Source organism: Gossypium hirsutum, chromosome D01 (assembly GCF_007990345.1).
Source record: "Gossypium hirsutum isolate 1008001.06 chromosome D01, Gossypium_hirsutum_v2.1, whole genome shotgun sequence".
Taxonomy (NCBI): Eukaryota; Viridiplantae; Streptophyta; class Magnoliopsida; order Malvales; family Malvaceae; genus Gossypium; species Gossypium hirsutum.
The window spans coordinates 12,310,640-12,326,693 of NC_053437.1; the positions used below are offsets into that span (position 1 = coordinate 12,310,640).

General features: G+C 32.1%; 1 protein-coding gene and 1 long non-coding RNA gene across 2 annotated transcripts; one reads left to right on the forward strand and one right to left on the reverse strand.

Moving 5' to 3' along the window:
- Nucleotides 1-8,106: 8,106 nt before the first annotated feature.
- LOC107921719 (uncharacterized mitochondrial protein AtMg00810-like) lies at nucleotides 8,107-9,369 on the reverse strand. Its single transcript, XM_016851541.1, has 3 exons — nucleotides 9,358-9,369; nucleotides 8,844-8,957; nucleotides 8,107-8,550 (listed from the first exon to the last, which is right to left on the reverse strand). The coding sequence occupies exons 1-3, from the start codon at nucleotides 9,367-9,369 to the stop codon at nucleotides 8,107-8,109; spliced, it is 570 nt and encodes a 189-aa protein (XP_016707030.1).
- Nucleotides 9,370-10,259: 890 nt separating this feature from the next.
- Nucleotides 10,260-11,559, forward strand: LOC107921919 (uncharacterized). The gene is made up of 4 exons (XR_001691142.2): nucleotides 10,260-10,403; nucleotides 10,631-10,676; nucleotides 10,803-10,858; nucleotides 11,064-11,559. It is a non-coding gene; the product is annotated as an uncharacterized lncRNA (long non-coding RNA).
- The last annotated feature ends 4,495 nt before the right edge of the window (nucleotides 11,560-16,054 follow it).

A 16,054-nucleotide genomic window follows, 5' to 3' on the forward strand; every position in this document is an offset into this window, starting at 1 on the left:
ATTGATCGAACAAATCATCAATCTGTGGCAATGGATACTTATTCTTTATGGTTACCTTATTTAGTTTCTTGTAGTCAATACACATTCTCATTGTCCCATATTTCTTTTTCACAAATAAGACTAGTGCTCCACAAGGAGAGAAACTCGGTATTGCAAAACCCTTATTTGTCAACTCTTGTAACTGAGCTTTCAATTATTTTAATTCTGTAGATGTCATTCTATACAGAGCTATAGATATCAGAGTCATCCCTGGTACTAACTCAATCCCAAACTCTACCTCTCTAATCGGCAGCTACTCTGGCAACTCTTGAGGAAACACATCCGGATATTCACACATAACTGGTACTGATTCAATCTTCTTGTCAGTCATTTTAATATCAATCACATATGTAATGTAAGCGTGGTAGCCCTTTCTCACATACTTCTGAGCCAACATCGAAGATATCACAGCTGATAGACCATTAAAATCATTAAATTCAACCCGAATAATCTTATCGTTCTGACATCTCAAATCAATAGTCTTCCTTTTACAATTTACCACAGCATCGTGTAAAGTTAACTACTTCATATCCAGAATAATATCAAACTCGTTGAATGGCAACAACATCAAATCAGCCCAAAAACATGAATTTAAAATCATCAACGGATAATTTTTACACACTTTGTCGGCCAAAACACACCAGCCCAGGGGGATTGATACTCTAATGACAAACTCAGTAGACTCAACAGGCAGAGTCTTACTAGATACTAAAGTCTCACACACATATGAATGAGTCAAACCAGGATCAATCAATGCAATAACATTAGTATCATAAAGAGTGAAAGTATCAGTAATGACATTTGGGGCAGAAGCCTCCTCACGAGCGTGGATGGCATATGCTCTGACAGGTGCACAAGCCTCAAATCGAATTGTCGTGTCTTTTGTCCCTCTCTAGCTACCACTTACATTACCTGTATGCCTGAGTGGTCTACCTCGTACTGACACATTACTCGGTCTGGTACTCTGAATAGTGTTTTGCTCAGCTATCATCGGACACCTCCGAATAAAATGATCCTTGGATCAAAACATAAAACAAGACCAATCATGTAATCTGCAATCTCCAAGATGTCATTTACCACAATGTTTATACTCTGATCTATCTTGTCGAACATTACCAATACTAGCAACTGAAGTAGCTCGTGAACTCACATGAGGTCGATCTCGATCCCGTCTAGAAAATCCTGTAGTAGCTTTAGATCGGCTGTGATATTCTTTGAATTTCTTTGAAGCCAACTTAAATGATTTACTGAATGTTCTTTTACGAGAATCTCTAGCTTTAAAGTCAGCATTTCTCTTCTCTTTCCCGAGTTCTTCAGCTTTGCAAGCTCATTCAACAAGTACCATAAACTATTTTATCTCAAGTATACCAACTAACAATTTAATATCTTCATTCAACCCATCTTCAAATCTCTTACACATAACAGCTTCAGTTGCCACACTCTCGGGCATATCTGCTAAGTCGCACAAATTTCTGCTTATATTCAGTAACATTTGTACGACCCTGTTTAAGTTCAAGAAATTCTTTACGTTTCTAATCAATGAATCTCTGACTGATATATTTCTGACAGAACTCCGCCTGAAAGAATCCCAGGTGACACGCTCTTTCAGTACAACAGACACTGGAGTATTCCACCAATGGTAGGCAGAGTCACGTAACAATGATATGACACATTTCAACCATTCTTCGGGTGTACATGACAGTTCTTCAAGTACACGGATAGTGTTATCAAGTCAAAATTCAGCCTGCTCAGCATCATCATTAACTGTGGCCCTAAACTCTTCAGCCCCGTATTTTCTAATTTATCAATAAAGAGCCAGATTGGTTCGAATATATTGTGTAAACCAATCATTCATCATTTGGTAGAAGGCTTGCTTTGCCTCTCCCTCTTGGCTACTCGAGGTAGGCCGGGAGTTAATTGGCACTGCCCCTTGCACGGGAGCAAGCGCTATACTTTCAACGTCATCAGCTACAGCTTGATCGGGATCCATTACGATACAAAAACATATTTTAAGATGTTAGAAGTCATCACACTATCAAAATATAAAATATGACATGTATAGCTAGACTCACACGCGCTACGCTAATCTTAGAACCGACTAAACCGTAGCTCTGATACCAAACAAATGTAACACCCCTAACCCGTATCCGTCATCGAATTAGGGTTAAGAGGCATTACTAATCAAAACAGAACTTAGAACAGACATTCAGTATAGTTCAATAATTTTAACAGTTACATATAAATTGCTAGGTCTAATATTAAACATGTAAAATTTTAAACTTCTTTTTAAAATTACAATCCAGTTAAAGCATAAGAATATAAGTAATTTTCATATGACTATTAAGTTCATATACAATATATCAAAGTACGACTTTCCAAAACATTTATCTAGCCTGTACATGCCATAATTAAAATTTAAACAGTTTAATACCGAGACAATAGATAGAGTGATGATCTTGCTAATGATCCCCGAGCTTGAAGCTTGATCTTTAAGTATATAAAACAGAAAGACATAAACAAACAAAGTAAGCTTTTATAGCTTAGTAAGTCTATTGCATAATGAAATATATATATAGAAATAATATAACTTTTTAATTTAATTTAATGAGATTGCAATTAACACATATAATTAATATTTATACATTTACTGTACTCAGACCATTTTATTTATAGTCAAATATATGTACCTGTCGAAATGTGTTTAATTGAATATATATATTTATACCGAACAACATTACAACCAAATGAATATAACCGAGCATATATGTATGTTATACACATATCATATCCAACTGTGTATGTATACTCATAATAAACTTATAACCAAATACAAATCTAATACATGTGACCAAATGCATTCATCTTCATCAAATAATTATAAATAGAGGTGTATACATTTCAAATGCATATGTAGATACTTATCAAATACATATACCGAATATTTATACGTATACATTTATCGACTGCATAAATCGAAAGCATGTATGTATATTTTTACAAATGCATAGACCTAATATGTACATATTCATTAAACACATTTAGCCGAAGGTATATATGCTCTTCAATTAAAGATAACCAAAATCATATAACCGTACACTTAATCACATTCTTTAAACAGATTCACTGGCACTTAGCCTGCTAGACTTAAAGCCTGATTCAGTACACCGGCACTTAGCCTGCTAGACATATAGTCTGAAATGTTTCACCGGCATTAAGCCTGCTAGACGTAAAGTCTGAAATTATTTCACCGGCATTAAGCCTGCTAGACGTAAAGTCTGATATTGTTTCACTGGCAATAAACCTGATAGGCACTGAGCCTAAAATCTCAATTCACAGAAGTCATATCTCATATTTGTATATATTAACCACATAAAAATTCAACTCAATAATTTATAAACTATATCTTTAATCCACATAGGTATATAAAGTTCAGACATCAAATTCAGCTCAATAACTTAATTATACACCCGAACATATATATATAACTTAATACATTAAAGCCTACTACCTAATATCATGCATTCGAACACCTTATGATATTCCAAACTAATAATTTCATATCTTCAATTCCATTCAAGAATTTTTACATGAATATACATACATAATCGAACCTCCCTTATACATATATAAATTTCATACTTAAACTCATTACAGAACATATATATATGCATATTTGCATAATTGAACCTCATATAAACTTGTATAAATGGCATACCTGAATTCAATACAAGGACATATACATGTATATTTGCATATTATAGATCCAATACAAAGTTTTATACCAATATAAACCTATGTTTATTTCCGAATCTTAAGTACACACACACACACACATATATATATATACCTTTTATTAAACCAATACTTTATACTTGTATATACATGTATAAATTCAAAACTTGTACATATAAAAATATAAAACTTTTATACTCCAACTAAATTTGATAACATTTATAATTGTATATCCTTATATACCTTCATACTTTAACTAAATTCAAATGACCATATAAGTATATACCTATGATTCGAACATGTAACAATAATGCATATAATTCACTCATACTTTTAATTATTTCAACCAACATATTTTAAATTATAATTCATCAAAATACAGCACATATACATACCTATATACTGATTTTTATGACATTAAATAGCTAATAGACTTACCTCAGACAGTGCAAAATCGAAACTGGACGATTAGTCGACGACTTTAACTTTTCCTCGATCTAACTCTGATTTCTTTGGTTCTTGATCTAAATATGTTCAAAATGAGATAAATTAAATATTATTACATTCAATTTAGTCCAAAAACACATAAATGGGAAAATTACCGTTTTACCCCTAATATTTACATTTTTTACAATTTAGTCCCTATTACATAAAACACAAAATACACAAAATTTGCCCATACTATACAAGGGCCAAATGTCCCTAGTGCTCATACAAGTCCACAAATTTCATTTATTTTACATTTTAGTCCCTCAAAATTTTAATTTCACAATTTAGCCCTAATTACTCAATTTCACCAAAAAATTCAAAGACAAAACACGTTAATATTTCACATATCTTTCATATTTCATCATCAACTATCACAAAGCTCAAGCATTCATCAATGGCATATAACAAAATCAACACCAAATTCTAAAATTAAAGCATGGGTCTTGTAGTACACAAAGCAACGATCTCAAAAACGTAAAACTTTTCAAAAATCGAACAAAAACGAACCTTTAATTAAGCAAGGATATGGCTGAACTTTAGAAAGCCATAGTTGAGCTTCTTTTTGCTTAACATTCAGCTTGGAGAAGATGATAAAATCATATTTTCTTAAGTTATTTTAACTAATATATATTTTAATTACTTAATGACTACTTTAACCTTAGTTTAATTAATTATAAAACATATAACTTAAGTGTAATTTAGACCATTGCAGCCCACTAACTATTAAATGGCCTAATTTCCATTTATAACCCTTATTTTTAAAAGACAACAACAATTGGGTGCTTTTAAATTTAACCCTCAAATTTTTATTTTACGCGATTAAGCCGTTTTTATCAAATTGTGCACTCAAACAATCAAATTTTTATACAAAATTTTTACAAATAGTAATTCACATACTTTAAATATCAAAAATAATTTTAAAATATTTTTTTGACTTAGATTTGTGGTCCCAAAACCACTTTGTCTGATTAGGGTCAAAATCAAGTTGTTACAATTTATCTGATTTGTGGAGGTAAATAGCCTTTAGTATTATTATTATTTGTTATTGGTAACATTTTATTAAATATGTTATTGGAATTACTTGTTTAAATGTACTTATAGGATGACTGGAATGAAGGAAATGAGAACTTTGGCACTTAAAATTTTCCAAGCATGGGAAATGAGGAGATGATGCGACTTGTATATTTTATTTTCATATTTAACTCCTTTTTGTAAATATTGAAGGTCTGCGACTTGTATTGCGGCGGCGGAGATGATGCAGAGTGATGGGATGGAGCTCAAATCAGTCATTATGTTGGAATTGGTATGGAATTTTCACGAACACCTTCACCTCATTACTTTATTTATTTATATTAAGTAAATTTCAAGTACATGCAACATTGTAGTAAACACAAGTACTCATTTAAGCGTAACATTTTTTATTATTAATTTAGGGTTCTTTTGGTTTGGTTGGTTGGTAGTTTTTCTATTTTATTTTTGCTTTTTCTAATGTAAAGTGGAAGTGCCGACTGTTCAATATATAGGTTCATAGTTCTCAACTTGTGGTTAAGTTTATGTGTGCATTGATGGTTAATGATAATTGTTAAAATGGGTTTGAATTGCTTATTTTGATAATGAAATCATTAATGTGATGAGTGACTTTCTTGTCCCTAGTAAGTCATTGGTAATCTTGCACTGGAAATTGAAACCAAGGGTTAAGGTCATGATAGGTTCGTTATCATTCTTGTGATTATATGTGACTGACAGTAAATGTTAAAAATGGATGTTAATTGCAGATGTGTCATCTGGGATACATGAAGTGAGGGAAGCATGGGAGAGTCAGCGCAAAAGCTTCACTTCTGAGTTCTTTGAGGCTGATCCTTGCACCGTGAGCTTCTTTTACTACACCCCATTTGGTCAATATGCTGATGTCTTTCCATGTGTGTATGAACATGTGTAGATGTGGAGCTATGCTTTCTTTTTCCTTAGAAACTAGATGAAATTTCTTTGATTTTCTTTGAGGTCTATTTAAGAATGTATACTTATTCTTGCCTTTTTTCCCTCTTCACCCTGTTTCAGTAATATTAGTAAGAATTTTGCTGAGGATGCATTCTTCCTCATCTTATAGCACAAGTATATGCATTTTGTCGGTAAAGATGGAAATGGTTTTTTTTTTTTGTAGTTTATAGTAGAGGACTTGATCCATTCATTACTTTGTGGTAAATGCTGAAACCATTTTGATTTATGTTTACGGAGTTAGTGTTTAGTTTTTGTTTCTGGATGGCATAAAAATGTTCTCTAAGTTATTTATTTGTGAAAAAAGAGAAAAATATTCTGGTAAAAGTGGCAGTTTAGCCTTTAACTTTTAAAAAGGTTGAATCTATTCAATGCTTTTCTCTTCTCCTGCCCTTGACAGCACATTCATTTGACAGGATAATTTGGAAATCCTGTTGCAAGAGGACATTCAGGCTGATCTTGTCTGTTGCTTGCAGCATTTGTAGGTATTTTGTGTAGTTTAAGTTGTCAACATTGGGTTTTGATTTGTCATGTGAACAAATATAATGAATCTAAAATGCATTTCTATTCTTCTATTTACAGTTAAGATTTGAAACTAAAGACAAAGCAAGGAGACTTCTAAGTAGTGTGTCATTTTTGTTGAAACCAGGGGTTATTTTTTTGGTATTACTCCTGAAAAAGTGATTGCCAAAAATTGTTGTTTCTGGATTTTTGTATTTTCCTTTTTTTTCTTGTGGTTACTGCTGCACCTGTTCCTGGGAAGTGATTATGTAAACATTTTTGTGTGCTTTAGTTATTGTAAGAATATTTTTAGCATTGTTAATTTTAATATTATTGTAAGAATATTTTGAATTATAATTCAATTATCAATTTATATCATATATCTTTTATTGAATTTGAAGTATCATTTAAATTTGCCGTTTTTGGTTGGATTTTATGTTACAAGAAGGATTGTATATGGATGAAAATCGGATGTAACAAATTTGTCAAAATTAGTGGCGTTTTTTAATAATTGGTAAAGCGCCGCTAAAGGTCATGTTTTTTAGCGACGTTTGTTGGTAAAGTACCGCTAAAGCTCATGTTCTTTAGCGGCGTTTGTGGAAAAGCATGTTCTTTAGCGGCGTTGTTTCACATAAACGCCGCAAAAGTTAGCGGTGTTGTCAATAGCGGCATTTTTTGCGGCGCTAGGAAAAGCGCCGCTAAATGCCTAAAAAAATGCCGCTAAAAGCCTGTTTTGGTGTAGTGAATTTTTATATTTTTAGGGGGACCAAAGTACAATTTTACATTGACTAATTTAAAATTTTAAATGACCTAAATAAAAAAATTTTTCATTTTAAGGGGGTCAGGCCCCTGCTAGCCCCTAATTTCTCCACTGATATAATTGAAAATTGTGAAATAATAATCAAACATATAATTAACAAATTTATTGAATTAACTTTATTTGAAATCATACTCAAAATATAATTCAAATTAGGGTAAATTACACCTAAGGTCACTAAACTCAATATATAATTCAAATTAGGGTAGATTTGTGACGTTCAAAGCAATTTCATGAAAAAAAGTGAATTGTAGAAGAGAAGGGGAAAAAGAGATTTCGATTAGTGTAGGTGACATGACCGGAGAAGGCCATACATCAACAACTTTAACAATCCAATGATTTAAATAAAAACTTTCAAACAATTCATTAATCATTTTGTAACTTTTTTAAGTTGAGTGGCCAGAATATAAACTTATTAATAATCTAATGAACTTTGGTATAATTTACTCTTCAAATTATTAGATAGGATTTTGAAAGACTTCAAAATAAAAAACTCTTTTACATTTTTAAATGAAATAAAGTTGTTATCATCATCAATTTGGAAAATCTATGCGAATGAACTTGGTTCCACCATCAACTAAATCATTTGAATAAAGAGACAAAAACATTAATCCATTGTTAGGTTCTTCTGCCCAGTCAACACCAAAATATTCAGCAAGAACCAAGGAAGAGTGAGCAAAGAAATGAAGACTATAAAAAAGTAGACCCTTGACATATCGAAGAATACGAAGAACTGCTAAAAAATGAGATGATCTGGGAGAAGTCAAGAATTGACCAACCATATGAACTGCATGAGCGATATCAGGTCGAGTCATTATAAGATAGACTAAGCTACCGACAAGTGTTCGGTACAAGGTAGGGTTAGAAAGAGGAATGTCATCTAACAGGTTAAGTTTGACATTTGGTTCCAAGGGAGTAGGAACAGTTTTACAGTCAATAATATTGGCACGAGAAAGTAAATCAGAAGCATATTTTGCCTAAGAAAGATAGTAGCCATCATCATCAGAGGAAACCTCAAGACCCAAAAAATAACTAAAAGATCCAAGATCCTTCATCTCAAAATGTTAACTACGGTACTGTTGCAGTTCAATAATGCCATTTGTATCATCCCCTGTGATAATAATATCATCCACATAGAGAATAAGTAAGATCATACAATGGCCAGAGCATCGAGTAAATAATGTAGAATAATGAGGACTTGATACAAAGCCAAATGCAAATACAATAGAGATGAATTTGGCAAACCAAGCTCAAGGGGCTTGTTTCAAACCATACAAAACACGTTGAAGTTTGCACACTTGATTGAATGAAAATACCAATGTGGAGGATCCATGTAGATTTCCTCTTGTAAATCACCACTAAGAAAAGCATTCTTGACATCCACCTAATGCAATTTCCAGCATTTAACTGCAAATATGGCCAACAGACTACGAATAGAAGTGAGACGAGCCACAAGATCAAAAGTTTCCTCATACTCAATACCATATTCCTAGGTGTATCCTTTGGCTACAAGTCGAGCTTTATAGCACTCAATAGATCCATTAGAACGAGTCTTGATTTTTTACACCCATTTACAGTTAATTGGTATCTTGCTAGGAAGAAGATCAACCAAATCCCAAGTATGAGTTTTCTCCAATGCCTGAAATTCGTCAAACATTGTTTGGTGCTAAGAAGGATTAGTATTAGCCTCACGATAGGATTGGGGCTCATGGAGGGTGACAAAAGGCATGAAGTTCTTCAAATCTTGATTAGTAATTAGGATATATATCAATATATCTGATTACCTTGATAGCCATAATTGGGGTTTGTTATTAATTAATTTGGTCTAAATTATTGGCACAAGAATATAATACAAGATTAAATTAGTTCTTTAATTAGGAATTTCAATACCCAAATTAGTAATAAATTGAGTAGAGATAGAATAATTAGCTAATTCATTGGATGAAGATGTAATCCTAAGTTTTCATTATTGATTGATTATTCTTTTAATTAATCTTTTTTTTATTTTATTTATTAGATTTAGTTTTGAAAAGAAAATTCAGTTGTCTATTTATTTAGATAAATTGTAGAGTAATAATTAGTGATTAGCATTATAATTAATAAAAACTCTCTATGAAATCAATTTTTTATACTACTTATCACCATAGTATGCACCTTATTGACAAGAGTGAAGAGAAAACAAAATTAAATTATATATTTTTACGATAATAAAAATGTAATTTTACCATTTTAATAATCTATATCTTTATTATTTTTATAAAATTAAATTAAATTTTTATCTTTTTAAAAAATTAAAATAAAATTTTATGATTTCTAATTTAAAATTTTATAAATTATAAAAAAACTAAATAAAAGATTTCCCATTTTAAGATTCTGGACATCTGCATGCTACCTAGCTTGATCCAATTTCATTTTTACGGATGTAGTTCACGTAGTTGTCAGATTTCTCCCAAAGAAGCTGTCTTCTCAGTATAGTGCGAAAGTCATGTCAGAGGCTTAATTAATGTGCAAACAAAAAGCACTTATTGATGAATAAGGCTTGCGTGCTAGCATTTAATTCATCTACTCATGTTTCATGAAATAATGTATTACTACTATTTTTTTTTGGTAAACTAAATTGGTAGTGACTCTAAAATAAAATTATTCTTATTTTAGTTACTTTATCAATTGAAATTCTTTTTCAACCTATTTTCCACGTGATTTAAACAAAATTTATTTAAATAAACCCTAACTTGTTTGGGTCATCTTCTCTGGCCGTAGGACCGCTTTAACCGGCGTCGTCACCGATTCTTCTCCGGCCAATTACACAGTACCGTCATCCCTGTTGGTGGTGTGCTCTCCTCTCCTCACTCTGACTTATCCTTTTCGTTTTTATTTTCCTTTTCTTTCTAAAAGCTTAGGCCTTTCCTTCGAAACAGTCGCTGTCGTTGGTACCATCGGTGCCACTCGCCGCCTCTGCTAAAAAATAATGATTCTATTCTTGGCCACAGGGTTGTCTTTCTGTAGTCATTTATTATTTTTTTTCTTGGAATTCTGAAGGAATATTCTTTGATTCAGGAACTCTACTGATTGAACCTAAGCCTTAAGAATGTACTAAGCATCAGTATGCTTCGATAACCCCTTCTTTCTTAATTAGTAATAGCAGTCGAGTTCGTTATTTTGGTTTTTTTTTTTTTGAAGTACGAGTTCATTGTTCTTTATATGAATTATTGCTTTTTTTTTTTTACAGGTATGACTGGGATGCTGCAACAAGACTTAACTTCTTGCGAAAATATGGGTTGCATGGTGAGCTCGAATGAATTCTTGTCTGATATCTAACACTGCCTTCCAGATGATCTTGATAACTGTTGCTCTCGTAAACCATGGTTCCAATTTTTAGCATGCATAGCTAAATAAAGTATAATCTAAACTCGTGTATTTGAAGGGTTTGTCTCATGGGCAACTCTTGCCTAGTAAAGCAATAATTGATTTCATGAATATGATTGTTTAGGACCAGAAAAATTGAAGAACCTGCACTGTAAAATGAGCTAGCTGAGAAAAGAATTTATATGACGATTGGCACCAACGGTACTAGTGGCAGCCACTGTTTCGAAACAAAGGCCTAAGCTTTTAGAAAGAAAAAGAAAATAAAAACGAAATGGATAAGTCAGAGGGAGGAGAGGAGAGCGCACCACCAACCGGGATGATGGCGTTGTTCATTTGGCCGGAGAAGAACCGGTTATGACGCCGGATAAGGCGGTCCTACAGGCAAAGAAGATGACCCAAACAAGTTTTCCGTTATGAAATGCTGACATGACCTGCTCAGTCTGCTTTCCGTTATGAAATTTTCTTAACAACAGTGATTTAATTGACAAAAGGAATTTTGAAGTGATGAAAATAAGAATACCTTATTTAAGGTGACTAATGACAGAGTTTACCCTATTTTCCTTTAGTAAGGAACAATTTCTTGTGGCCAAAACACTTTTATGTGTTATAGTAACTAGATACTTAACTGCATTTGCTTGTGGAACACTAGACCAAATGATAACTAGTGAAAAGAAACAAAGATCTAAGATGTTAAAATTTTGGTTATACTTAGCTATGAGTCTCCGTAATTATGAAATTTGTAGATTTAGTATTTATATTTTAGTTTGATTAATTTTAGTCTAACCACATATAATAGCAATTAAATTCGTTTAGTTAAATTCAATTATTAGCCTTGTAATATGCGTATAATTGTAGATTTAGTATTTATTTTACAATTGGACCATTCTAAGTCTTCTTTTTTTTAATTTTAAAAATTCAATCTTGATGTAAACGATAGCTGTTAATTCATTAACATGATTTTAGTGAGTAAAATATGAAAACAACAAGTTAATATGATATTAGACATAATAGAATTTAACAGTTATTGTTTAGTAAGGACTGAAATTTTAAAATATGAAAAATACAAGATTACAAAATGATCAAATTAAAGTATATAGACTAAATTCACAACTTTTATAATGTATAGGGACTGATAGCAAAATTTAACCTAAAATTTTCAATTAGGGAGTAGAAAAAAAAATCATGATGGCAATAAATGAATGTAGTGGTATAAAGGGGCAAATTACACATAAAAGCCCTATTTTTTTAAAATTTATCGAAATGGGCCCGGTATTTTATTATTTACCGGAATGGGTCATTTTCCCCGACATTGCGTCCACGTCAGCGCGATGTCAGGGGATGTGTCAGCAAATCGCGTCCACGTCAGCGCGATTACTTACGTGGCAACAAATCACATCCACGTAAGCGCGATTTGCTGACGTGGAAGCAATAATTCATTAACAGTTTATGTTTTTTTTAGCTTGGAAAACTTTGAAAGGCCATAATTTTTGGCTCGGTTGTCCGATTGAGACGATTTTTTTTTATTTTGAATAACTTTTCGAGATCTACGCGTTGATAAACTGCCTAAGGCTGTTTGCTGCAGTTTTCATCAAAAAAGATCCTTTTTTCCTCTAAATTTTGATTTTTTTCAGTTTAAAATTGAATTTTGAAACATTCAAATCATTATTTTCCTTATTTATTTGAAGTAAACACCGGATTTTTTTACAGAATTGTTGTATTATTTTTTTTGATTTGACACGTGTATGGAATAGGTCCGATAAATCATTAGAACGTAAGTAATATAATTAAGATAATAACAGTATTTTTATAACATGTCAATTAATTAGTTTAGCTTAGTTGGTTAAGATGCATGCTCTTTTCCCTTAGTATCTTGGTTCAAATCTTGTTAGTAATAATTTTGAATCTTTTTTGTACTTGTTGCATTTATTTTTTTAATCAATTAACTTTTCAATATTACATTAATATATATTATTAGTACAATAGTATAGACGGATTGACAATTTGAGCTACAATATTATGAATATTAACTACAATACATAATTTGAGCTACATATTACAATAATACATTAATATGTATTATTAGGGGTAAAATACCAAAAAAAGGGGGTAAATTACACATAAAAGCCCTATTTTTTTAAAATTTATCGAAATAGGCCCGGTATTTTATTATATACTGGAATGGGCCATTTTTCCCCAAAATCGCGTCCACGTCAGCGCGATGCCTGGGGACGTGTCAGCAAATCGCGTCCACGTCAGCGCACTTTGCTTACGTGGACACAAATCGCACCTACGAGGATGCGATTTTTTGACACATCAGCAAAACGCGCTGACGACCATGCGATTTGCTGACACGTCCCCTGACATCGCGCTGACGTGGACGCGATTTTGGGGAAAATGGCTCATTCCGGTAAATAATAAAATACCGGGCCCATTTTGATAAATTTTAAAAAAATAGGGCTTTTCTGATATTTTGCCCGGTATAAAGTGTCAATATTTTTTTGTGGAAGATATTTGTGAGATTCATTGAGATTATAATTATTCAAATTTTAAGACTAGTGGGTTCTTGTATTGGGCTACTTCTTCAGGAACTATGCGGAAAGAGGGAATTCTTTTTCTGGCCCAGTCCATCCTACATGCTCCAAGGTTAAATTTTGTTATTAGTCTTTCTACTTTACAAAAATTATAAATTTGGTCTCTATACTTTAGTTTGATCAATTTTAGTCTTTATATTTTTCGAATTGGTCAATTTTAGTCCCTGTTATTTAACATTCTATACTGTATTTTAGTAATTGCATTCACTTTTGCCTCAAACTAATTTGTCTAAAGGCAATATTTGTATACATAACTGTCATAGACCGCAAATCAAAGTTTGTTATTAAAGCACGTAAAATAATTTTTGAAGGTTAATTAATTAAATGAGACTCATTTAACTCATTTGAATTGGCTCAATTTGTAGAACAAATGGAGAAATTTTTTTACTTGAAGCCTTGGATGCTCAATGAAATACTCCAGTAAATTAGAGTTATCAGGGTAAATATTTTGTAGCCTAAGGGATAATATTGTATAGTATTTAAATCCCTTAGGATTTTCATCTTGTAGATAAGCATTAATCTTAATTGTTAATGCAATTTAAACTGTATCATTGGATCTGGGAAGCTCAACTATAAATAGAGGTCTTTTCCCTTATTTGTAATCATCTCATCCAGAGTTACTAAATATATTTGAGACATCCAGAGTTACTAAATATATTTGAGACAGGGGTGAAGCCAGAACAATTTTTTAGGGGCAGCCGAATGAAATTATAATTTTTTATAGTCTATATCTTTATAAATTTTAAAGGATTAAATCAAATTTTTATAATTTTAGGGGGCAAAGTGTAATTTTACCTTTACTAATTTAAAATTTTAAAATTTTTTAAAAGGCCTAAATAGTAATTTTCCATTCTTTAAAGGGCCTAAATATCAATTTTCTATTTTATGGTTTAGGTGCTTTTTTATGGTTTTTCTGTTTGTTCATTATGTCTTCGTTTTCGTGTTTGCTTCCCTTAAGTTTCAGTGATGCCTTAGAGGATTTTTTTTTTTGTGAATTCTGGCCTTTTCAAGAGTAGGCTAACTTATTCAACTTTAAAGCTAAGGAATCGTTTAAGGTCGCGCAATTTATTAGACTAAAATTCTAATCTCGTGAAACAAGAACGTTCATCCCCTCAAGAGCCTAAAAATGATTTTGCAATAAAGCAAGGTGGGTTACAACAAGGTCATTAACTAAAAAAACCCTGGCAACCCTAATCAACAGGGGAAGTCAAAAAATTGCTTTAGGAAGTCAAAGATGAATCGTAAATGTTTTGAGGACTAAAGTGAAAATTTATCATTATACTAACCTATAATTTTATAAACTTCAAAAGGGCTAAAAAGTATATTTACGGTCAAGAGCCATTACCTGCACCCTATCTTCATCCCAAGGGCGGCAGAAGGAGGTTGGCAAGGTCTTTGGTTCCTCTTAAAAATGGAAATCTAAATTTTGGTCCCTTAAAACTTGTTTTAAATTAGTAAATAATAAAATTACATTTAACTCCCAAAATAATAAAATTTTAATTTAATCCTTTAAATAAATTATTAAAATATATATATTATTAAAATAATAAACTTACATTTTACCTCTCATCAAATCTTATAATTTAATTTCAGAACCTAAAAAGGTTTTGTGACTTTGACACCTGTCTATAGCCCTACTAGTCAAGAGACTGCCCCCTTCCCGAAGCATGTCAAGAAGAACCACTAGTGAAAACTTAAAGGTGCCAACCTTTGTTGAAATTGGTGCTGTAGAATTTGCTCGCTGCAAGCCAAGCAACTTGTTGTGCTCGTAGATGGGAGAGGTGAGGAGCTTGAGGGATTCTACTGTATGCTCAGAAAAAAAAAAAGGTGCATACGTTATATCAAAATTTTTAACGTTATACCAATACCAACATTATAAATTTTAATAAACGATAAAAATTTGATATATGTTTTTTCTAAGTAAAATTTTCAGAAGATATCGATAAGGGAAAAGTACATTAGGTGCAAGGTAAAGAGTGTGGAAAGAGCTTGGAAGAATTAGGAAAGCTGATAGATTGGTGAAGCAACCCTACCCATCTGATGCTACTGGTACCTCATTTGAAGAACAAAATAGTGTCGTCACAACCGCAATGAATTTCAATCTTTGTTGATGATTTTCTTCCTACTGGCAACCAAACATAAGCTAGTAGGTCTAGCTTTAATCTCTACCTACTCATAAACTAATATTGCCCTTTCTGAAATGAAAACATAAGGTGGAAGATACATTAGTTTAATGAAACAATTTTGAGCTTCCCTTTTTTCCTCACATCCCACTTAACTTTGAAATGGGGGTCTACAGTTTTCTTGTAAAAACAAAGTTGAACTTTGAAGTTACTACATACAGATTCATGGGACATGGAAATCAAATATTAAGTAGTGCATGCCAATGCCATCCAATATAATCCCTTCTTAAGTTTGGGTCCATTTACAGGTCATACATAAAATTTGTACTTTTTATTGCTGTCCCACAACCGCCTAAAGAAGCAGAGGCTAGGTAGCTGTAAGCTGTATTGCTAATTGCTAT